Below are 26,211 nucleotides of genomic sequence, written 5' to 3'. Positions count from 1 at the left end.
AATATAACCAAGAAATCAAATCAGGAATCCAGAAGGAACTTCTTTATCCAGAGGGTGGTGAGAATGTGGAACTTGAGGCAAATAAAATTGATGCATTTAAAAGGAAAGCAAGATGAGCATGAAGGAGAAAGGAATTGAGGATTATGCTGATAGTTAGATGAGGAGGCTCGAGTGGAGCATAAATGATGGCATGGACTGGTTGGGCCGAAAGGCCTGTTTCTGGGCCGTATATTCTATGTAATTCTATGTAATGGATATACACAAGGCAAAGTATGGAATTACAAGCTGGGTAATGGTTCTAAACAAACCCACGCTTGAGTTTATTTGCCTGCAAAATATAAACAGAAATATCAATCTGCTAGCTTTTCCCTTCTGCCTGACAGCCAGAGTCATCTCTCGGTCACTGGGCTAAAGTCAGAACACGTGTGAAGAAAAAAACAGTAGGTTTTTGTACTTAGCGCAGTCAAACCCTGGTCGTCCAGGAAGTGTGCAGGAGCGGATCTCTTCCAGGTGAGAATAGCTGTTCCTTTGGTTGACCTCCCACAGGTGCATGGTATTATCATCCAGCAGAGACAAGAGGCGGCCCTGGGAAGGGAAGAGATACACAAAATAGGGTCACACAGCAAGGACACGTTGGCCTGACTGGTGGCTGAATGAATGCACTAGCAGCACTATGCCATTCGGACCAAGACACTCCCAGGTCCGATTCTCTGCAAACTTCACTACTCAGCTGATCCAGAAGTGAGACTGGTGCAATGAGCCTCAGAGTGACTGGGCTCAGTGGAGCAAAAAGTTCAGTTTCCACTTCTGATCATCAAAAATGCATGCGTAACTTGTGGGGAGGAAGTGACTGGACTCAGCTGTGGAGCTGCATGCTGTTAGCAAATGCTCACACAGGCACAGCACTTTGAGCAAGCGTGGAACTGTGGCCAGCACATTAGCTGCTTCAATACATTGCATTAAAAAAGCTTTGTGCTAGAATGGTTATTCACTCCCTTACACCACTGCATTCTCAGTCTTGCTCGGAGAACGCAGAAACTCCGTTTCTGACTGAGTAAATCTGCAGAGCTGTTCCAGGAAACAGTCACAGAAGTTCAAGACAGAGATCAGTAATTAAACCTCAGCAGTTTATCGATGACATGACCCTGGATGTGGGCCATTGCACTGACAAGCACCTACCTTTATTGGTGTGAACAGTACGTCAATGTTAAATCAATGGAGTTAAGCCTGTAGCTCCGACGCCATTCAGCTCCATGCCCCACTCTGCCCCCCTCTCTCTCTCTCTCTTCCCCCTGCCCCCCCCCCACTCTGCCTCTCTCTCTCCCCCCTGCCCCCCCCACTCTACCCCTCTCTCCCCCCACCGCCCCCCCCTCTCCTCCCTCCCCCCGCCCCCTCCGCCCCCCTCTTCCCCCCCACCGCCCCCCCTCTCCTCCCTCCCCCCGCCCCCTCCGCCCCCCTCTTCCCCCCCACCGCCCCCCCTCTCCTCCCTCGCCCCTCTTCCCCCCCCACCCCCACACTCTGCCCCTCCCTCCCCCCACCACTCTGCCCCTCTCCCCCTCCCCCCACCACTCTGCCCCTCTCCCCCCCCCCACTCTCTGCCCCTCTCTTTCCCCCCCCCCCACTCTCTGCCCCTCTCTTCCCCCCCCCCACTCTCTGCCCCTCTCTTTCCCCCCCCCCACTCTCTGCCCCTCTCTTCCCCCCCCCACTCTCTGCCCCTCTCTCTCCCCCCCCCCCACTCTCTGCCCCTCTCTCTCCCCCCCCCCACTCTCTGCCCCTCTCTCTCCCCCCCCCCACTCTCTGCCCCTCTCTCCCCCCCCCCCACTCTCTGCCCCTCTCTCCCCCCCCCCACTCTCTGCCCCTCTCTCCCCCCCCACTCTCTGCCCCTCTATCCCCCCCCCCACCTCTCTCCCCCCCCACCCCACTCTTCCTTTCTCACCCCCCACTCACTCTCCCTCCCCCCCCCCCCCACTCACTCCCACCCCCCCCCCATCTCTCTCTCTCTCTCTCTCTCTCTCTCTCTCTCTCCACCCCCCCCCCCCCCCCCCCCCTTAAACCCCAGGCAAAACTCCAAACATGTACTTGTTTTCCACCCTTCACATCCATTTCCCCCTCGACCATCTTGCACTGATGGAGTTTGCATCCTGTTCAGTACGTCATACCTGTCCCGGGAGAAAGTGCATCTGTGTCACAGTGGCTGCTTCCCTGTGTAGCCCCGTAAACTCCACACCTGGAGTGCCATAGCTTAAAGTCTTAGGTCAAGGAACAAAACAAATCTGTAAAATGTCACCACAATTTTGTTTTATAAATACATTAAGAGCAAGAGGATAACTAGAGAAATAGTGGGGCCTGTTAGCGATCACAAAAGGAAATCTGTGTGTGGAGGCAGAAGATGTGGGTATGATTCTCAATGAATACTTTGCATCTGTTTTCATAAAAGAGAGGGGTGATGCAGACTTTGCAATGAGGGAGGAGGAGTGTGAAATATTAGATGAGATAAACAGTGAAAGGAAGTATTAAGGGGCTTAGCAGCTTTGAAAGTGGATAAATCCCCAGGCCCGGATGAAATGTATCCCAGGCTGTTGAGACGCAAAAGAGGAAATAGCAGAGGCTCTGACCATCATTTTCCAATCCTCTCTGACTACAGATGTGGCACCAAAGGACTGGAGGACTGCTAATGTTGTACCTTTGTTTATAAAGGGATAAAGGGATAGACCGAGTAATTACAGGCCAGTCAGCCTAACCTCAGCGGTGGGAAAATTGGAAACAATCCTGAGGGACAGGATAAATCTTCATTTGGAAAGACACAGATTAATCAAGGACATTCAGCACGGATTTGTTTAGGGAAGGTTGTGTCTGACTAACTTAATTGAATTTTGAGAGGAGGTAACCAGGAGGGTTGATGAGGGCGGTGCGTACCATGTAGTGTATATGGATTTTAAGCAAGGCTTTTGATAAGGTCCCACATGGCAGACTGATCACAAAAGTAAAAGTCCATGGGATCCAGGGCAAAGTGTCAAGTTGGATCCAAAATTGGCTTGGAGGTAGGAAGCAAAGGGTAATGGTTGATGGGTGTTTGTGACTGGAAGACTGGAAGGCGCGGCCCTCGACAACGCGGGCCATTTCCCATATCTCGGGAGCCTCTGATCAACAAAGGCAGACACTGATGCAGAGATTCAGCATCGCCTCCAGTGCAGCCTTTGGCCGCCTGCGGAAAAGAGTGTTCAAAAACCAGGCCCTCAAATCTACCACCAAGCTCATGGTCTCCAGGGCTGTAGTAATACCCACCCTCCTGTATGGCTCAGAGGCATGTACGATGTACAGAAGTCACCTCAAGTCGCTGGAGATATATCACCAACGATGTCTCCGCAAGATCCTGCAAATCCCCTGGGAGGACAGACGCACCAACATCAGTATCCTCGTCCAGGTTAACATCCTCAGTATTGAAGCACTGACCACACTCGATCAGCTTCGCTGGGCAGGCCATATAGTTCGCATGCCAGATACGAGACTCCCTATGCAAATGCTTTATGCGGAGCTCCTTCATGGTAAACGAGCCAAAAGAGAATAGCGGAAACGTTATAAGGGCTCTCTCAAAGCCTTCCTGGTAAAGTATGACATCACCACTGACACCTGAGAGAACATGGCCGCAGACTGCCCGAGGTGGAGAAAGTGCATCTGGGAGGGCGTTGCATTCTTCGAGTCTCAACATAAAGAGCATGAAGAGGCCACGCGCAGGCAGCAGAAGGAACGCGCGGCAAACCAGCCCCACCGACCCCTTCACTCGATGACTGTCTGTCCCACCTGTAACAGGGTCTGTGGCTATCGTATCGGACTGTTCAGCCATCAAAGAACTCACTTAGGGAGTGGAAGCAAGTCCTCCTCGATTCCGAGGGACTGCCTATGATGTTTCCAGTGGGGTTCCGCAGGGCTCAGTACTGGGTCCCTTGCTTTTTGTGGTATATATCAATGAGTTAGACTTGAATGTTGGGGGTATGATTAAGAAGTTTGCAGACGACACTAAAATTAGCTGTGTGGTTGATAATGAAGAGGAAAGTCATGGGCTGCAGGAGGATATCGATCTACTGGTCAGGTGGGCAGAGCAGTGGCAAATGGAATTTAATTTGGAGAAGTGTGAGGTGATGCACTTTTGGAGGGCTAATAAGGAAAGGGTATACACATTAAGCGGTAGGCCACTTAGAAGTGTAGATGAACAAAGGGACCTTGGAGTGCTTGTCCACAGATCCCTGAAAGTAGCAGGCCAGGTGGATAAGGTGGTTAAGGCGGCATACAGAATGCTGGCCTTTATTCGTAATGCTTAAATTGTATAATACTTTGATGAGGCCACAGCTGGAGTACTGCATGCAGTTCTGGTCACTGTATTATAGGAAGATGGAGAGATGCACTGGAGAGGGTGCAGAGGAGATTTACCAGGATGCTGCCTGGAATGGAGAACCTTAGTTATGAGAACTGATTGGATCGGCTGGGGTTGTTCTCCTTGGAACAGAGGAGACTTCATTGAGGTGTATAAAATGTTGAGGGGTCTGGGCATAGTGGATGGCAAGGGCCCATTTCCCTTGGTGGAGGGGTCAATTACGAGGGGGCATAGGTTTTGAGGTGGTTGGTTGGAAGGTTTTGAGGGGATTTGAAGGGAAGCTTCTGCATGCAGAGGGTTGTGAGGGTCTGGAACTCACTGCCTGGAAGGTGGTAGAGGTAGAAACCCTCACCACATTTAAAAAGGTGCTGGGATGTGCACGTGAAGTGCAGTAACCTGCAGGGTTATGGACCAAGAGCTGGTAAGTGGGATTAGACTGGAAAACCTCTTATTGGCTGGCGCAGATACGATGGTAAGTACTGTAGGGAATCGAATATGGTCAGGGTGGTCGCCTGGATGGCTCGGAGAGGCATTTTCCCAGATTTGTTTCTGCAATTGGTTTTTCATCTGTTTTTTTGCCTTCCCAGGAGATCGCATGGCTCTGGGTGGGGTAGAGTGTAAAATGTCATGATACATGGGGTATCGCAGTTGTGTGGGGCGGACTGGTTGGGCTGGGTGCTCTTTACCTTTCCGCCATTGTTCACAGGTTTATATGTAACCTTCAGGGCTGCTGACCGAGGGCCGTGTGGCTCTGTTTCTGTGAAAGATTGGAGATGCTGGGTCTGAGGAGAGACCTGATTGAGGTGTATAAAATTATGAGCGACCTGGATAGAGTGGATAGGAAGGACAGGTTTCCCCTGGCAGAGGGGTCAACAACCAGGGGGCATAGATTTAAAGTAATTGGGGGGAGATTTCGAGGAGATAGGAGGGGAAAGTTCTTCACCCAGAGGGTGGTGGGGGTCTGGAACTCACTGCCTGAAAGGGTGGTAGAGGCAGAAACCCTCACCACATTTAAAAGATACTTGGATGTGCACTTAAAGTGCTGTAACCTACAGGGCCACGGACAAAGAGCTGGAAAGTGGGATTAGGCTGGGTAGCTCTTGGTCGACCAGCACAGATACGATGGGCTGAAATGGCCTCCTGCCATGCTGTAAATTTCTATGATTCTATGAGTCAAATGAGAACTGTTCAGTTCAGTTGTTTTGACTAGCTAAGAGATCCAGCAATGGACCGTGCCAGTACACCAGGGAAGGTGCTCCATCAGTCTGCCCATTGTGCACAGACTGACCGACACCATCCCATCACTCAGCAGCAGAGAGTTCCCAATCTCAGCTGTGCTACAACAGGAAACAAAAAGTGCATCACTCTTAAAGCTAGTTGCTTCTTTCGTTATTCCCTTTCTTTTAGCATCTCAAACTGGTCCTCACTGTCGAAGAGGTGGCGACCAGACCTGGGGCTAGGTCTCCGCTGACAGCACTTACAGAATTACATCATAGCTAACCAAGTAAGTCCCTTCAAAAAATACCTCAGGAAAGTAGATTACAGTAGCATCCCCTGTTCACTGGGCCAGTTCATCAAGCATTTGCATTATATAAGCATACACTCAGCTTGCACTCCCAAACCCCCCCATCCACACCACTCAACGCGCCCCCCCCCCCACCCCACTCAATGCCCCCGCCCCCCCCCCCCAAACACACCAAGCAATCCACACCACTCACAAAACTACTGTTCAGACCAAACTAGATTAAGGACAGAAATGGAATCAGATCTTGGTTAACCATAATTTAGATCCAATAATCCAACAGTCGAGTGGTTTGGATTCACCAAGCAGACTAATCTTTTACTAACCTTCTTTCGATTCATTCAGGAAGCAGCGAGATATATTAGGGAAGGAGAAGGAAGAAAGGAACCCCCCCCCCCCACCCCATCTAAAGTGTCTGGGAAATTCAGTTTTGCAGAGGCCTGGGAATTGAAGCTGGGCTCAGGCTTCCCCCCTGTTATTAAACTGGTCTTGAATAATAAACGCATTTATTAATGGATGATATAGTATGAAGTTCCAGAACTACACACTCGTTCTACTTGTACCCAGCAGGCCCAAGTCCAGTCTAGAATGGGTTTTAGCCGCTTTGAAAGCTGTATAAAGGCTACTCGCTTCCAATTTGCAGCCAGATATAATCAAAGTAAGCTAGCCAGATTCATTTTGACTGGAAAAGGCAGTAAACAAAAGCAGTTATAAATGGAGTAAAGCTCTTTCTACAGCAGCTGAAGCTCAGTGCCAATATACTCCCTGCCTTTCTCTCTCAAGTTATGAGCATGTTTAATGTTGCAGACTACCCAACTGAATCCAAGTTTTAAAATAAATCTGCACTGAAGTTTCCGTTGCACTTGTCGGGAACGGATTAGCCTCTTGCTCATGAACAGTTTCTCTCTGCCACCCCTCACACCACGTCTCCGAAACAGCAACTTCTGCTTGGATGCTGTTCCCTAGGCAACCACAGCCCTGCATGTAGAGCCTGGAGAGTAAATGATTTATTGATCAGTCCAGTCGAATCCAGTCCTCCCCACACGTATTCTCCTCGAAGTGTGGGTGGGAATGCAGGCAGGACTCAAGCCAAGTTTTTTGTTCTCAGCTATGTTTGGCTGAACACGAGTAGGAACCATTCTGGTTAAAGGAGAGTGCAGTGCTTGGTTACTATATTGAACAACGACTGTGTGCTACATTCATGTTTCATTAAAAAAAAAGTAAAAAATTGGCTCAAAATGATTGACATTAGTACAGGGAGGAAGCGTTAAGAAAATTGGAGAGCCACACTCCATGCCTCGTGCATGCTTGTTGGCTGGATAAAGGGTAACTTGCTAAATTCAGGCCACGTGCAAAAGTGGCAAGATGCTTTCTCTTTCCTCATGTCTCGGAGCGGGTGCAGGACATTTTGAAGAGGGAGGGTGAACAGCCAGTTGTTGTGGTGCATATAGGTACCAACGATATTATATAAAAAAAAAAGGGGATGAGGTCCTACAAGATGAATTTAGGGAGCTAGGAGCTAAATTAAAAAGTAGGACCTCAAAAATAGTAATCTCAGGATTGCTACCAGTGCCACATGCTAGTCAGATTTGGAATCGCAGGATGGCTCAGATGAATACATGGCTTGAGGAGTGGTGCAGAAGGGAGGGATTCAAATTCCTGGGACATTGGAACCGGTTCTGGGGGAAGTGGGAACAGTACAAACCGGACAGTCTGCACCTAGGCAGGACCGGAACCAATATCCTAGGGGGAGTGTTTGCTAGTGCTGTTGGGGAGGAGTTAAACTAATATGGCCGGGGGATGGGAACCTATGCAAGGAGACAGAGGGAAGTAGAATGGGGACAGAAGCAAAAGATAGAAAGAAGAAAAGTAAAAGTGGAGGGCAGAGAAACCCAAGGCAAAAAGCAAAAAGGGCCAAATTACTGCAAAATTCTAAAGGGGCAAAGTATGTTAAAAAGACAAGCCTGAAGGCTCTGTGCCTCAATGCGAGGAGTATTCGGAATAAGGTGGAAGAATTAACTGTGCAAATAGCAGTTAACGGATATGATGTAATTGGCATCACGGAGACATGGCTCCAGGGTGACCAAGGCTGGGAACTCAACATCCAGGGGTATTCAACATTCAGGAAGGATAGACAGAAAGGAAAAGGAGGTGGGGTGGAGTTGCTGGTTAAGAGAGGAAATTAATGCAATAGTAAGGAAAGACATTAGCTTGGATGATGTGGAATTGGTATGGGTGGAGCTACAGAAGGGCAGAAAACACTAGAGAGAGTTGTGTACAGACCACCAAACAGTAGTAGTGAGGTTGGGGACAGCATCAAACAAGAAATTAAGGATGCGTGCAATAAAGGTATAGCAATCATCATGGGCAACTTTAATCTACATATAGATTGGGCTAACTAAACTGGTAGCAATGCGGTGGAGGAGGATTTCCTGGAGTGTATTAGGGATGGTTTTCTAGACCAATATGTCGAGGAACCAACTAGAGGGTTGGCCATCCTAGACTGGGTGATGTGTAATGAGAAAGGACTAATTAGCGAGGCCCCTTGGGGAAGAGTGACCATAATATGGTAGAATTCTTTAAGATGGAGAGTGACACAGTTAATTGAGACTAGGGTCCTGAACTTGGGGAAAGGTAACTTCGATGGTATGAGACATGAATTGGCTAGAATAGACTGGCGAGTGATACTTAGAGTTGACGGTGGATAGGCAATGGCAAACATTTAAAGATCACATTGATTAACTTCAACAACTGTACATCCCTGTCTGGAGTAAAAAATAAAACAGGGAAGGTGGCTCAACCGTGGCTAACAAGGGAAATTAAGGATAGTGTTAAATCCAAGGAAGAGGCATATAAATTGGCCAGAATAAGCAGCAAACCTGAGGACTAGCAGAATTTTGTAATACAGCAGAGGAGGACAAAGGGTTTAATTAGGAGGGGGAAAATAGAGTACGAGAGGAAGCTTGCTGGGAACATAAAAACTGACTGCAAAAGCTTCTATAGATATGTGAAGAGAAAAAGCTTCGTGAAAGCAAACGTAGGTCCCTTGCATTGAGATTCAGGTGAATTTATAATGGGGAACAAAGAAATGGCGGACCAGTTAAACAAGTACTTTGGTTCGGTCTTCACGAAGGAAGACACAAATAACCTTCTGGAAATACTAGGGGACCGAGGGTCTAGTGAGAAGGAGGAACTGAAGGAAATCCTTATTAGTCAGGAAATTGTGTTAGGGAAATTGATGGGATTGAAGGCCTATAAATCCCCAGGGTCTGATAGTCTGCATCCCAGAGTACTTGAGGAAGTAGCCCTAGATATAGTGGATGCATTGCTGATCATTTTCCAACAGTCTATCGACTCTGGATCAGTTCCTATGGACTGGAGGATAGCTAATGTAACACCACTTATTAAGAAAGGAGGGAGAGAGAAAACAGGTCATTATAGACCGGTTAGCCTGACATCAGTAGTGGGGAAAATGTTGGAATCAATTATTAAAGATGAAATAGCAGCACATTTGGAAAGCAATGACAGGATCAGTCCAAGTCAGCATGGATTTATTAAAAGGAAATCATGCTTGACAAATCTTCTAGAATTTTTTGAGGCTGTAACTAGTAGAGTGGACAAGGGAGAATCAGTGGACGTGGTGTAGTTGGACTTTCAAAAGGCTTTTGACAAGGTCCCACACAAGAGATTGGTGTGCAAAATTAAAGCACATGGTATTGGGGGTAGTGTACTGACGTGGATAGAGAACTGGTTGGCAGATAGGAAGCAGAAAGTCGGGATAAACGGGTCCTTTTCAGAATGGCAGGCAGTAACTAGTGGGGTACCGCAGGGCTCAGTCTTGGGACCCCAGCAATTTACAATATACATTAATGATTTTGATGAGGGAATTGAGTGTAATATCGCCAAGTTTGCAGATGAGACGAAGCTGGGTGGCGGCGTGAGTTGTGAGGAGGATGCTAAAAGGCTGCAAGGTGACTTCGACAGGTTAGGTGAGTGGGCAAATGCATGGCAGATGCAGTATAATGTGGATAAATGTGAGGTTATCCACTTTGGTGGTAAAAACACAAAGGCAGAATATTATCTGAATGGTGGCAGATTAGGAAAAGGGGAGGTGCAGCGAGACCTGGGTGTCATGGTACATCAGTCATTGAAGGTTAGCATGCAGGTACAGCAGGCGGTTAAGAAAGCAAATGGCATGTTGGCCTTCATAGCGAGGGGATTTGAATACAGGGGCAGGGAGGTGTTGCTACAGTTGTACAGTGCCTTGGTGAGGCAACACCTGGAGTATTGTGTACAGTTTTGGTCTCCTAATGGCGGGACTGACCTATCAAGAAAGACTGGATCAACTGGGCTTGTATTCACTGGAGTTCAGAAGAATGAGAGGGGACCTCATAGAAACGTTTAAAATTCTGACGGGTTTAGACAGGTTAGATGCAGGAAGAATGTTCCCAATGTTGGGGAAGTCCAGAACCAGGGGTCACAGTCTGAGGATAAGGGGGAAGCCATTTAGGACCGAGATGAGGAGAAACTTCTTCACCCAGAGAGAGTGGTGAACCTGTGGAATTCTCTACCACAGAAAGTAGTTGAGGCCAATTCACTAAATATATTCAAAAGGGAGTTAGATGAAGTCCTTACTACTCGGGGGATCAAGGGTTATGGCGAGAAAGCAGGAAGGGGGTACTGAAGTTGAATGTTCAGCCATGAACTCATTGAATGGCGGTGCAGGCTAGAAGGGCTGAATGGCCTGCTCCTGCACCTATTTTCTATGTTTCTATGTTTCTACATCAGTCATTGAAAGTTGGCATGCAGGTTCAGCAGGCGGCAAATAGTATGTTGGCCTTCATAGCTAGGGAATTTGAGTATAGGAGCAGGGAGGTCTTACTGCAGTTGGACAGGGCCTTGGTGAGGCCTCACCTGGAATATTGTGTTCAGTTTTTGTCTCCTAATCGGAGGAAGGACATTCTTGCTATTGAGGGAGTGCAGCGAAGGTTCACCAGACTGATTCCCGGGATGGCTGGACTGACATATGAGGAGAGACTGGATCGACTGGGCCTGTATTCACTGGAGTTTAGAAGGATGTGAGGGGATCTCATCGAAACATATAATATTCTGACGGGACTGGACAGATTAGATGCAGGAAGAATGTTCCCGATGTTGGGGAAGTCCAGAACCAGAGGACACAGTCTAAGGATAAGGGGGCAAGCCATTTTAGGACTGAGATGAGGAGAAACTTCTTGACTCAGAGTTGTGAACCTGTGGAATTCCCTGCCGCAGAGAGTTGTTGAGGCCAGTTCATTGGATATATTCAAGAGGGAATTAGATATGGCCCTTACGGCTAAAGGGATAAAGGGGTATGGAGAGAAAGCAGTAAAGGGGTTCTGAGGTGAATGATCAGCCATGATCTTATTGAATGGTGGTGCAGGCTCGAAGGGCCGAACAGCCTGCTCCTGCACCTAGTTTCTATGTTACCCCCACCCCTGCCAAAAGGCAACACCCTAGACATGTGTTAAAAACCGAAAGATAACTTACAAGATGCTTTATTTCCCCCAAAAGAGCCAACCATTCCACACCGTCTGATCACACATGGAGACATTTCTCAGCAGCAATTTAATATCCACTTGAGAATGTGCAGAGATCTATTTTCTGCACTGGGACATGGATAATTAAGACTCAGTACCAACGTTCCACCATCAGTTCTCAAAACACACTTCAGCAAGGATCAAATGTAGTTCAGCAAGGATCAAATGTAGTTCAGCAAGTTCCAAGTTATTCTATGCACCTTTGGGAAATCAGGACTTTACAGGCCAAACATGGCTTCCAATTCTTCAATATGGTTAGTTCCACATGGATATAATCACTTTAAAATCTGTAAACTCAGTGTTTAGTTCAAAAGCACAAATATATTGGCTCTGCACTGATGGTGCTTAAGAGGCGTACTCCAGTATGGAGGGTGCCATTGGATTCCAAGTTGCATTATGGACGATGCCAGTATATCGGAGGGTTTCTGTAGCAATGCACCATGTGCACAGGGAGTCACAGACCACACCATCAATCTCTCTACTTAGCTCCCCGACACAGGTGAAGGGCTGCAAACAGGCTGCGAGATAAATTTGTATAAGGCAACAGTTAGAATACTGGATGCCGTTTTTGGCAACCCATAGTAGAAGGAATATTAAAGCCAGAGCGTTCAGCTTGGATTCACCAGGTTAGTACCAAGGATGAAAAACTAAGACTATTTCCACTATAGCAGAGAAAGATTTAGTAAAGGTTTTGATAGTGAATCGGGAAAGAATATTTCTCGTAGTTGAGGAGTAGGAGAGAAAGGGTCAGTAATTACAAATCGTCACCACGTGATGAGGGGAGTTAGAAGAAATGTATTTATGCAGCGTCTCATTAGAACTCAACACAGATTCACAGAGTAATAAGAACATAAGAAATAGGAGTAGATCATTTGGCCCCTTGAGCCTGCTCCACCATTCAATAAGATCATGGCTGATTTGATCATGGACTCAGCTCCACTTCCCTGCCCACTCCCCATAACTCTTCACTCCCTTATCATTCAAAAATCTGTCTATCTCCACCTTAAATATATTCAATGACCCAGCCTCCACAGCTCTCTGGGGCAGAGAATACCACAGATTTACAACTCTCAGAAGAAATTCCTCCTCATCTCAGTTTTAAATGGGCGACCCCTTCTGAAACTATGCCCACTAGTTCTAGATTCCGTCATGAATGAAAATATCCTCGCTGCATCTACCCTTTCAAGACCCATCGGTATCTTGTATGTTACAATAAGATCACCTCTCATTCTTCTGAACTCTAATAAGTATAAAGCCCAACATTGTCAACTTTTCTTCATAAGTCAACCCCCTCATCTCCGGAAATCAGCCTAGTGAACCTTCTCTGAACTGCCTCCAATGCAAGTATATCCTTCCTTAAATACGGAGACCAAAACTGTACACAGTACTCCAGGTGTGGCTTCACCAATAACCTGTACAGTTGTAGCAGGACTTCTCTGCTTTTATACTCTATCCCTCTTGCAATAAAGGCTAACATCCCATCTGCCTTCTTGACTATTTGCTGTACCTGATTACTAACTTTGTGTTTCATGCACAAGGACCCCCAGGACCCTCTGTACTACAGCATTTTGTAATTTTTCTCCATTTAAATAATTTGCTTTTTTATTATTTCTGCCAAAGTGGATAACCTCACACTTTCTCATGTTATACTCCATCTGCCAAATTTTTGCCCACTCACTTAGCCTGTCCATATCCCTTTGCAGATTGTGTCCCCTCCTCAGAACTTGCTTTCCCACCTATCTTTGTATCATCAGCAAACTTGGCTACATTACAGAGTCCCTTCATCCAAGTCATTAATATAGATTGTAAATAGTTGAGGCCCCAGCACCGATCCCTGTGGCACCCAACTAGTTACTGTTTGCCAACCAGAAAATTACCCATTTATCCCGACACTCTGTTTTCTGTTTGTTAGCCAATCCTCTATCCATGCTAATATATCACCCCCAACCCCGTGAACTTTTATTTTGTGCAGTAAACTTTTATGTGGCACCTTATCGAATGCCTTCTGGAAATCCAAATACACCACATCCACTGGTTCCCCCTTATCCACCCTGCTCACTACATCCTCAAAGAACTCCAGCAAATTCCAGGGAAATTAAGGATAGTGTTAAATCCAAGGAAGAGGCATATAAATTGGCCAGAAAAAGCAGCAAACCTGAGGACTGGGAGAAATTTAGAATTCAGCAGAGGAGGACAAAGGGTTTAATTAAGAGGGGGAAACTAGAGTAGGAGAGGAAGCTTGCTGGGAACATTAAAAACTGACTGCAAAAACTTCGATAGATATGTGAAGAGAAAAAGATTAGTGAAGACAAACGTAGTTCCCTTGCAGTCAGATTCAGGTGAATTTATAATCAGGAACAAAGAAATGGCAGACCAATTGAACAAATACTTTGGTTCTATCTTCACGAAGGAAGACACAAATAACCTTCCGAAAGTACTAGGGGACCGAGGGTCTAGTGAGAAGGAGGAACTGAAGGATATCCTTATTAGGCGGGAAATTGTGTTAGGGAAATTGATGGGATTGAAGGCCGATAAATCCACGGGGCCTGATAGTCTGCATCCCAGACTATTTCAGGAAGTGGCCCTAGAAATAGTGGATGCATTGGTGATCATTTTCCAACAGTCTATCGACTCTGGATCTAGTTCCTATGGACTGGAGGGTAGCTAATATAGCACTTTTTAGAAAGGGAGGGCGAGAGAAAGCGGGTAATTATAGACCGGTTAGCCCGACATCAGTAGTGGGGAAAATGTTGGAATCAATTATTAAGGATGAAATAGCAGCGCATTTGGAAAGCAGTGACAGGATCGGTCCAAGTCAACATGGATTTATGAAGGGGAAGTCATGCTTGACAAATCTTCTGGAATTTTTTGAGGATGTAACTAGTAGAGTGGACAAGGGAGAACCAGTGGATGTGGTGTATTTGGACTTTCAAAGGGCTTTTGACAAGGCCCCACACAAGAGATTAGTGTGCAAAATTAAAGCACATGGTATTGGAGGTAATAGACTGACGTGGATAGAGAACTGGTTGGCAGACAGGAAGCAAAGAGTCGGGATAAACGGGTCCTTTTCAGAATGGCAGGCAGTGACTAGTGGAGTGCCGCAGGGCTCAGTGCTGGGACCCCAGCTCTTTACAATATACATCAATGATTTAGATGAAGGAATTGAGTGTAATATCTCTAAGTTTGAGATGACAATAAACTGGATGGCGGTGTGAGCTGTGAGGGGGACGCTAAGAGGCTGCAGGGTGACTTAGATAGGTTAGGTGAGTGGGCAAATGCATGGCAGATGCAGTATAATGTGGATAAATGTGAGGTTATCCACTTTGGAGGCAAAAACGCAAAGACAGTATATTATCTGAATGGTGGCAGATTAGGAAAACGGGAGATGCAACGAGACCTGGGTGTCATGGTTCATCAGTCATTGCAAGTTGGCATGCAGGTACAGCAGGCGTAAAGGCGGCAAATGGTATGTTGGCCTTCATAGCTAGGGGATTTGAGTATAGAAGCAGGGAGGTCTTACTGCTGTTGTACAGAGCCTTGGTGAGGCCTCACCTGGAATATTGTGTTTAATTTTGGTCGTCTAATCGGAGGAAGGACATTCTTGCTATTGAGGGGATGCAGCGAAGGTTCACCAGACGGATCCCTGGGATGGCCGGACAGACATATGAGGAGGGACTGGATCAACTGGGCCTTTATACATTGAGGTTTAGAAGGATGAGGGGATCTCATAGAAACATACAAGATTCTGACAGGACGGGACAGGTTAGATGCGTGTAGATTGTTTCCGATGTTGGGGAAGTCCAAAACCAAGGGACAGTCTTAGGATAAGGGGTAGGCCAATTAGGACTGAACATAAGAACATAAGAATTAGGAACAGGAGTCGGCCATCTAGCCCCTCGAGCCTGCTCCGCCATTCAAAAAGATCATGGCTGATCTGGCCGTGGACTCAGCTCCACTTACCCGCCCGCTCCCCATAACCCTTAATTCCCTTATTGGTTAAAAATCTATCTATCTGTGATTTGAATACATTCAATGAGCTAGCCTCAACTGCTTCCTTGGGCAGAGAATTCCACAGATTCACAACCCTCTGGGAGAAGAAATTCCTTCTCAACTCGGTTTTAAATTGGCTCCCCCGTATTTTGAGGCTGTGCCCCCTAGTTCTAGTCTCCACAACCAGTGGAAACAACCTCTCTGCCTCTATCTTGTCTATCCTTTTCATTATTTTAAATGTTTCCATAAGATCACCCCTTACCCTTCTGAACTCCAACGAGTAAAGACCCAGTCTACTCAATCTATCATCATGTGACCCCCTCATCTCCGGAATCAGTCTAGTGAATCGTCTCTGTACCCCCTCCAAAGCCAGTATATCCTTCCTTAAGTAAGGTGACCAAAACTGCACACAGTACTCCAGGTGTGGCCTCACCAATACCCTGTACAGTTGCAGCAGGACCTCCCTGCCTTTGTATTCCATCCATCTCGCAATGAAGGCCAACATTCCATTCGCCTTCCTGATTACCTGCTGCACCTGCAAACTAACTTTTTGGGATTCATGCACAAGGACCCCCAGGTCCCTCTGCACCGCAGCATGTTGTAATTTCTCCCCATTCAAATAATATTCCCTTTTACTGTTTCCCGCCCCCCCCCCCCCGCCGCCAAGGTGGATGACCTCACATTTTCCGACATTGTATTCCATCTGCCAAACCTTAGCCCATTCGCTTAACCTATCCAAATCTCTTTGCAGCCTCTCTGTGTCCTCTACACAACCCACTTTCTCACTAATCTTTGTGTAGTGTAACAAAATTTGCAGATGACACACTGTCCCCTCTTCCAGGTCATCTATGTATATTGTAAACAGTTGTGGTCCCAGCACCGATCCCTGTGGCACACCACTAACCACCGATTTCCAACCCGAAAAGGACCCATTTATCCCGACTCTCTGCTTTCTGTTAGCCAGACAATTCTCGATCCATGCTGATACATTTCCTCTGACTCCGCGTACCTTTATCTTCTGCAGTAATTTTGTGTGGCACCTTATCGAATGCCTTTTGGAAATCTAAATACACCACATCCATCGGTACACCTCTATCCACCATGCTCGTTATATCCTCAAAAGAATTCCAGTAAATTAGTTAAACATGATTTCCCCTTCATGAATCCATGTTGCATCTGCTTGATTGCACTATTCCTATCCAGATGTCCTGCTATTTCTTCCTTAATGATAAGCATCAAGCATTTTCCCCACTACAGATGTTAAACTAACCGGCCTTTAGTTACCTGCCTTTTGTCTGCCCCCTTTTTTAAACAGAGGCGTTACATTAGCCGCTTTCCAATCCGCTGGTACCTCCCCAGAGTCCAGAGAATTTTGGTAGATTATAACGAATGCATCTGCTATAACTTCCGCCATCTCTTTTAATAGTCTGAGATGCATTTCATCAGGACCTGGGGACTTGTCTACCTCGAGTCCCATTAGCCTGTCCAGCACTACCTTCCCTAGTGATAGTGATTGTCTCAAGGTCCTCCCGTCCCACATTGACCAGCAATTTTTGGCATGGTTTTTGTGTCTTCCACTGTGAAGACCGAAGCAAAATAATTGTTTAAGGTCTCAGCCATTTCCACATTTCTCATTATTAAATCCCCCTTCTCATCTTCTAAGGGACCAACATTTATTTTAGTCACTCTCTTCCATTTTATATAAAATCGGTAAAAGCTTTTACTATCTGTTTTTATGTTTTACGCAAGTTTACTTTCGTAATCTATCTTTCCTTTCATTATTGCTTTCTTAGTCATTTTTTGCTGTTGTCAATGTTTCCCACTAACATTGGCCACCTTGTACGCATTGGTTTTTAATTTGATACTCTCCTTTATTTCCTTGGTTATCCACGGCTGGTTATCCCTTCTCTTACCGCCCTTCTTTTTCACTGGAATATATTTTTGTTGAGCACTATGAAAGAGCTCCTTATATGTCCTCCACTGTTCCTCAATTGTGCCACCATTTAGTCTGTGTTCCCAGTCTACTTTAGCCAACTCTGCCTTCATCCCACTGTAGTCCCCTTTGTTTAAGCATAGTATGCTCGTTTGAGACAGTACTTCCTCACCCTCAATCTGTATTACAAATTCAACCATACTGTGATCACTCATTCCGAGAGGATGTTTTACTAGGAGATCGTTTATTATTCCTGTCTCATTACACAGGACCAGATCTAAGATAGCTTGCTCTCTTGTAGGTTCTGTAACATACTGTTCTAAGAAACAATCCCGTATGCATTCTATGAATTTCTCCTCCAGGCTACCCTGTGCGATTTGATTTGACCAATCGATATGTAGGTTAAAATCCCCCATGATTACTGCCATTCCTTTTTCACATGCCTCTATTATTACCTTGATTATTGCCCGCCCCACCGTGAAGTTATTATTTGGGGGCCTATAAACTACGCCCACCGGTGACTTTTTCCCCTTACTATCTCTAATCTCCACCCACAATGATTCAACATTTTGTTCATTAGAGCCAATATCATCTCTCACAACTGCCCTGATATCATCCTTTATTAACAGAGTTACCCCACCTCCTTTCCCTTATTGTCTATCCTTCAGAATTGTCAGATACCCCTGTATGTTTAATTCCCAGTCTTGGCCATCCTGCAACCACGTTTCTGTAATGGCCTCCAAATCTGAGATGAGGAGAAACTTATTCACTCAGAGTTGTCAACCTGTGGAATTCCGTGTCGCAGAGAGTTGTTGATGCCAGTTCATTGGATATATTCAAGAGGGAGTTAGATATTGCCCTTACAGCTAAAGGGATCAAGGGGTATGGAGAAAAATCAGGAAAGGGGTACTGAGGGAATGATCAGCCATGATCTTATTGAATGGATGTGCAGGCTCGAAGAGCCGAATGGCCTACTCCTGCATCTATTTTCTATGTTTCTACATTTGTCAAACATGATTTCCCTTTCATAAAACCATGCTGACTCTGCTTGACTGAATATTTTTCCTACTACTGCTTCCTTAATAATGGACTCCAGCATTTTCCCCAACGACAGATGTTAGGCTAACTGGTCTGTAGTTTCCTGCTTTTTAAAAAATAAATAGGGGTGTTATATTTGTGGTTTTCCAATCCGCTGGGACCTCTCCAGAATCCAAGGAACTTTGGTTGATTACAACCAATGCATCCACTATCTCTGCAAGCCCTTCTTTTAAGACCCTAGGATGCAAGCCATCAGTTCCAGGGGACTTGTCCACCTTTAGTCCCATTATATTACTGAGTACTTCTTCTTTAGTGATAGTTTTAAGTTGTTTCCTCCCTATAGCCCCTTGATTATTCATTATTGGGATGTTTTTAGTATCTTCTACCGTGAAGATAGATACAAAATATTTGTTCAAAGTCTCTGCCATTTCCCTGTTCTCCATTATTAATTCCCCAGTCTCATCCTCTAAGGGACTAACATTTACTTTAGCCACTCGTTTCCTTTTTATGTACTTGTAGAAACTCTTACTATCTATTTTTATATTTCTTGCTAGTTTACTTTCATAATCTGTCTTCCCTCTTATTTTTTGTCGTTCTTTGCTGGCTTTTCAACATTTCCAGTCTGGCCTCCCACTAGTCTTGGCCACTTTGTATGCCCTTGTTTTCAATTTGATACCCTCCCTTATTTCCTTAGCCACAGATAGTTATCCCTTCTCTTACAGTCTTTCCTTCTCATTGGGATAGATTTTTGTTGAGTTATGAAATATCTCCTTAAATGTCCACCACTGCTCATCAACTGTCCCATAGTATAGTCTATTTTCCCAGTCCATTTTAGCCAACTCTGCCTTCATACCTTTGTAGTCTTCTTTATTTAAGCTTAGGACAATGGTTTGAGAACCAACTTTCTCACCCTCCAACTGAATTTGAAATTCAACCATGCTATGATCACTCTTTCCTAGAGGATCCTTTACTAGAAGAGCATTTATTAATCCTCTCATATTACACAATACCAGATCTAAGATAGCCTGCTCCCTGGTTGGTTCGTCAACATTCAAGGAATTATCTTGGATACACTCTATGAACTCTTCCTCAAGGCTACCTTGGCCAATTTGATTTGTCTAATCAATATAAAGATTAAAAATCAACCATGATCATTGCCGTTCTTTTTTTTTTTTACAAGCTTCCATTATTTCTTGATTTACACTCCATCCAACAGTGTAGCTACTGTTAGGGGGCCTATAGACTAGGCCCACCAGTGACTTATTTCCCTTATTATTCCTTATCTCTACCCAAACTGATTCTGCATCTTGATCTTGTGAGCCAATATAGTTTCTCACTACCGCACTGATCTCATCCTTTATTAATGAGGCAGAGATCACTATCTTTTAAAGGAAGAGACTAATTTTAGAATTGGAGGAAGATTCAGGGCTATGGGGAGGGGGCAGGGCAGTAGGATTAGTTTGGGATGGCTCTAGCAAATGGGCTTGACACATTGGGCTGAATGATGTAAAACTTCTGTGCCCTCAGGTTCAGGAGAGGACATGGAAATTGGAATGGCACCTTGAATGGGAGGGTGTGGGTGGTGCAGCATAGTACGAGACACAAGGCGGCATTTCCTCCCAATCCTGTGTCTGGCCCCTGCTCATATGGCCAGTGGATGAGGTTAGAATCAGCCTTGGCTGTTTATGTCCTCCACTTTCAAACTGCCTGCCAACACTCACTGTCTCGGCTCACATGAGGATAGGCCTCACGAGATGTACCGGAAGTTATACCCCAGCAAAAGTCAGCATCTTCAGCAGAACGAAAGGAAGCAATTAAACAAAAATGCAAACCATACCATTTATCTGGAATCTGCGGACAAGATGTTTTATCAAACAATGTTATTTGAAGCATGTTGAGGTTCTCCTGTTGGTGGATAAGCTCATCAGTAATTGGTTTGTGCGGACAGCCCAGAGCAGCACAGCATGATACTCCGAGCAAGGTAATTATAGGGCTTTGTGACATTACTGCAGTTTACAGAGGAACCATCTGCCATTAATTACAGAGAAATAAAACTGCAGTACACATTTTACAACAGAATCAAAACCTTTTCTTTTTCAACACCACACAACAAGAAACCATCAAAAAGGCCAATTGTTATGACTCAAATGTCTATGGAATACATTTACTTTTCAAATACTACAAAGTTGGCTTGAGGAGGGTTGTGCCTCACATTCTAGGCTAATTAAAGCTAGTCAGGCTAAAGTCATCACTGGAATGCTCACCCTCAATGTTTTCCAGCAGCAGGAGCCTTTTTTTCCAGAAGCAATTTTTTTCATTAAAAATAGTTCATGCAGAATGCTTGGAGTGTTGTGGAGGGATGGAATGTGCACTCATGCCCAGAACACCAACCAGCTCCTGATCTCACTCACATTACTGTAGGAAAGCACCACGCCGGCTATTCTCTGGCTATATTCACACACCCTGTAGCTATTGGGTTTGCAGCACCAGAGTGGTTAATGCTTGGCTACAATTGTCGTGGGGTGAATATAAACTAAGTCGCTTGCACCATCTCAGAAACAAAGAATGCAGAGTTCTGTTTCTAATTTCCCCCCTCTACTCCTGAAGGCATCGACCCTTGCTCTCCTGGCAGCCACCCACCTTCCCTAAACTTCAGCTGCCCGTATCCCAACTCGCACCAAGTCCCGTTCACCCCGGTCGGTGCTCGCCAACCTACATTGGCTCCCAGTCCTGAAATGCCTCAAATTAAAATTCCCATCCTTGTGTTCCAATCCCTCCATGGCCTCAACCGTCCCCATCTCTAATCTCCTCCAGCCCTACAATCCTCAGAGATTTCTGCATTCCTTCAATTCGGGCCTCTTATGCATCACCAATTTTAAACTGCTCCACCATCGGAGGCTGTGTCTTCAGCTGCCTGGGCCCCCAAGCATTGGAATTCCCTTCCCTAAACCTCTCCGCCCCGCACTCTTCCTTTAAAACACTCCTCAAAACCTACCTGCCGCCTGTTCTAATACCTCATGTGGCTCGGTATCAGATAACGCTCGTGACCCGCCTTGGGACGTTTTACTACGTTAAAAGGTGCTGTATCAATGTCAGTTGTTGTTGGTACGCTGCCCATGCCCACCCTTGCTGGGGTACGTGGCTCACTCTTTCTGGGGTACAAAATGGAGCTGTGATTTATAGTGTTTAATTCCACAATCTGTGTGCCTGTCGAGGGTTTAATGTCTGTCAAACCATCTCATCTGGTTACAAATCACTCAATCAAGTCTGCATCATTGGCCCCTTGCAGAATAGTTTTTTATCCAAGTTAATTGTTCCACACACCCCTGCCAAAGTGGTCGAGTTGACAAATTATCGTGCAAAAAGACTATATCCATTTCATTAGCAGTTACATCGAGTCACTAGTTAGTATTTTCATAGATGGACATCGTCACAGGACTCAATAAAATCAGGATAGAACAGTGGTATGACCACGGATACGTAGCCATACACACGGAGATCTCAGGCCTTTGCTGAGCTACCCACTCGGTCATGATCGCTACAATTGGCATCTCGGGAAATGGGAAGGTCGGGTTCTTGCTCCCTATTCATTACTGAGACCTCGGTCTGGCTAATAATGGCACACCTTAAAATGTGAGCACAAGACCGACAGAAGTACAATCTAAATTTAAAGCAGGAAATAGATGATTAAAATAATTTAGGGGCTCAGGTACACAAGACATTAAAATCTAATTCATGGGTGCAAAATAAAAATCAAAAAAGGTTAATGGAATAGCCAGTGGAATATCGTGCTCACTTAGGAAGGGTATTTGGGTCTTGTCAAATGTTCAGTGACAATTTCAGGGATGACGTGAATGAACTATAATGGCCTGGATAAACCAGGATTAAATTCCCGAGGGGAGGTGATTGATGGGTGATCTGATTTAGGCATCAAATACAAGAGGAGAATTGACAGAGTAGGTTAGAAACAACGTCTTTATTAGCAATCCAGAACATGGGGACAATATTAGAATGAGACAAGATGGTTGAAAGCAAATGCAGGAAAAACTTGGTGATAGGCTGAGAACATGATATTCCACCAGAAGGTCAAATTCAAAAAGTCAACGAATGCATTTAAAAAGAGAGATACGAACATCAGGAGTAAGGAGAGTAAAGGAATATGCAGAAAGTGTAGAGCATTGCGATTAAAATACAGCTGCCACGGTTGTAAAAATGAGAACAGCAATTTCATTTATTTCAGGGCTATGTCTGGGGAATGAGATTGCTGTAAGGGAAAAGCAAAAGGGGTTCTCCAGCTGTGCTGTAAAGGGCTGTGCCAAGTGGACAGTCGCCATGAACTCATTGAATGGCGGTGCAGGCTCAAAGGGCCGAATGGCCTACTCCTGCACCTATTTTCTATGTTTCTATGTTTCCTATGACATCTTGCACTGTCCCAAAGGGCATCAGCCACACATTTGCACAGTTGGTTAAAATTCTGGCAACAAGTCATGTGCCTGCCCTCACAACGCAGCCCAAACCCCACATTGTCCCCGCCAAGCCCCCTCAGAATCTTGTATGTTTCAATAAGATCACCCTCTCATTCTTCTAAACTCCAATGAGTATAGGCCCAACCTTTCTTCATAAGGCAACCCCTTCATCTCAGGAATCAACCGAGTGAACCTTCTCTGAACTGCCTCCAGTGCAAGTATATCCTTCCTTAAGGAGACCAAAACTGCACGCAGTACTCCAGGTGTGGCCTCACCAATACCCTGTACAGTTGTAGCAGGACTTCCTTGCTTTTATACTCTATCCCCCTTACAATAAAGGCCAACATTCCATTTACCTTCCTGATCACTTGCTGTACCTGCATACTAACTTTTTGTGTTTCACCCCGCACCCCCCCCAACTCCCTCCCATTCCCCCGCACCTCCCTCCCCCCCCCCACACACTCCCTATCCCTCCCAGAACCCCCACACCTCCCTCTCCCCCCCCACACTCTCCCTATCCCCCCCCAGAACCCCCGCACCTCCCTATCCCCCCCCCAGAACCCCCGCACCTCCCACCCTGCCCCTCCAGAACCCCTGCACCTCCCTCCCCCCACACTCTCCCTATCCCCCCCACCTCCCTCCCCCCCCACACTCTCCCTATCCCCTCCCCCAATCTCCCCCGCACCCTCACTCCCCATCCCCCTTTCTTTCTCCACCCCCACACAGTACCCAGCACCCTCTCCTCCCCAGGACACCCACACCCCCTGCATCCCCGGCCCAGCATCCCCCCTGCACTTGAGTGAACATTCCACCTTTAACGTTTTATTTATATTATAGAACCCCTTATGCAGTTAGAGGCAACCATGCAAGGCTAAATGGGGTACAAGATAAAATAGCCAAGCTCATTAAAGAACACGAGTTAGCATCAGCAGCAGATGGTGCTGCAATTGAGCTGTATGGGCCTGCACTCCAGACCCAGGGGAGGGAGGGAGGGGTTCCCACTCTTACACTAGCCTTGCTGAAAGTGTATGGATACTGGCCTAGGACAGACCCAGACATAGCTGGCGGGCTGGCAGCACCCCCAGAACGAGTCCACGCTGATGGCGAGGGCGAGAAGGTGATACAGTAAGCTGTGGAACAGATGTGTTTGGCAATGTGGAAATAGGCAGAAATCTCCAAACTTTCCACAAACTAGGGATTCTCCGACAGTCAACCCTGTCCTCGCTCCATAAACAACTGTATTGTGGAGCTGAAGCTTAGTGTGTGGATTATACTTTTCACATCAACATAGTGGTGATCTGGAATGAGACGTGTGGACTGTGCAGTTGAGGGCTGTGGGCGGATTCGGTTGGAGCAGCGCCTAAAATAAAACCACACAACTAAAGGTTGCTGCACTTCTCTGTTTAAATTGGCAAACCCCACTCAGCAATGATCACATTGCTAGTGTTACATTTCATTGCCGTGTGCCTGGTTTACCAATTATTGTAATGCAAACTCTTCCATCTGGCTAGGTTATGAAGCATTGGGCATCTCCTCCACAGTTAATGGGGCTTTAAAATAAGACTGCAAGGCACCAAAATAAAGTTAAGAAGAAGCACACGCCAGGATACGCACTGCAGTCACTCGCAGCCCCCAGGCCCTGGTCACTCTCCCAGCCCCCAGCTACTCAGCCCTGGTCACTCCCAGCCCCCAGCTACCCGGCCCTGGTCAATCACAGGTCACTCCCAGCCCCCAGCTACCCGGGCCTGGTCACTCACAGGTCACTCACTCCTCCAGCTACCCGGACTACACTTCCTCCCACCCCACATCCTGCAAGGACTCCATTCCATTCTCAGTTTCTCCATCTCCGTCGCATCTGCTCAGATGACGCCACCTTTCACACGAGTGCCTGACATGTCTTCCTTTTCCCTCAATCGAGAATTCCCCTCCGCTGTGGTTAACATGGCCCTCGAATGTGTCTGTTCCATTTCCCACACCTCTGCTCTCACCCCTTCCCCTCCCTCCCAGAACTATGACAGGGTTCCCTTTGTCCTCACCTTCCACCCCACCAGCCTCCACGTTCAATGGATGATCATCCTCCACCATTTCCACCACGTCCAATGTGAACCCACCACCAATCACATCTTCCCCTCCCCGCATTCCGAAGGGACCGCTCCCTCCATGACACCTTGGTCCATTCCGCAGTCACCCCCAGCACCCCCTCCCCTTCCCACGGCACCTTCCCGTGCAAGCGCAGGAGATGCAACACCTGCCCTTTTACCCCCTCCCTTCCCACTGTCCAGGACCCTAAATACTCCTCCCAGGTGAAACAGTGATTTACTTTACTTTCAGTTTACTATACTGTATTCACTGCTCACGGTGCGGTCTCCCCTATACTGGGGAGACCGAGCATAGATTGGGTGACCGCTTTGCGGAACACCTCCGTTCAGTCCGCAGGGGTGACCCCGAGCTTCCGGTCGCCTGTCACTTTAATTCCCCGCTCCACTCCCACTCCGACCTCTCCGCCCTCAGCCTCCTACACTGTTCCAACGGAGCTCAACGCAAGCTCGAGGAACAGCACCTCATCTTTCGTTTAGGTGCTTTACAGCCTCCTGGACTCAACATCGAGTTCAACAAGTTCAGAGCGTAACCACGGCCCACATTTTTTTCCCCCTTTACTTTTTCTTTTACAAACCCCCCGACCCCCTTTTTTCCCCTCGCAGCTGGTGATCATTTCACCATTCACACCCCATCTAGACGCATCTTTTGTTTCCTAACTTGTGCCATTACTATTTCATTTTTGCGCATCATCCCTTTTGTCTCTCGAATCTCTCCTGCCTTCCACTCTATCACAGACCTTCCCTCCAGCACTTCCTTAAGAATTTATTACATCTGGAACTTTGCCAGTTCTGATGGAGGGTCACAGACCCGAAACTTTAACTCTGTCTCTCTCCACAGATGCTGTCTGAGCATTTTCTGTTTTTATTACACATTGCTGATCCTGGTTCTCATTTGGCAAATCCAATTCCCTCCTTTCCCTTCCCAGAAGTCATTGGGACTTTGCTCAAGTCACTACCATCTCCAACTCTGGCATAAATGGCCATCGGAGCAAAGACAATTGCATGCCCTCGACCAGGAAATAATGCAGGACATACAGAAAGCCTTCGGCCCACTCTAGCTACGGGTTACGCATGTATCTATCAGCCTTATCATGCACCCACTCCACCTATTTCTCAGCACCAAAAGAGGAAGCTCTTTATTCCAGCATATTGTGCCCTCATCACCAATATTTACTGTTATACGAATTAGGAGGAGTAGGCCATACGGCCCAT

The 26,211-nt window shown here is 46.5% G+C and overlaps 1 protein-coding gene across 3 annotated transcripts in view; it reads right to left on the bottom strand.

Annotated features, from left to right (window-relative positions):
- Window positions 1-26,211, bottom strand: part of llgl1 (LLGL scribble cell polarity complex component 1) — a 164,022-nt gene that overhangs the window by 91,354 nt on the left and 46,457 nt on the right. For all 3 annotated transcript variants that reach the window (XM_070901483.1, XM_070901481.1, XM_070901482.1), the window contains exons 3-4: window positions 2,160-2,241; window positions 455-585 (exon numbers count right to left, since the gene is read on the bottom strand). In XM_070901483.1, coding sequence (XP_070757584.1) covers window positions 455-585; window positions 2,160-2,241 — 213 coding nt within the window. The remainder of the gene's footprint in view (window positions 1-454; window positions 586-2,159; window positions 2,242-26,211) is intronic.

Source organism: Pristiophorus japonicus, chromosome 15 (assembly GCF_044704955.1).
Source record: "Pristiophorus japonicus isolate sPriJap1 chromosome 15, sPriJap1.hap1, whole genome shotgun sequence".
Taxonomy (NCBI): domain Eukaryota; kingdom Metazoa; phylum Chordata; class Chondrichthyes; family Pristiophoridae; genus Pristiophorus; species Pristiophorus japonicus.
This window is presented reverse-complemented; position numbering and strand designations above follow the sequence as displayed.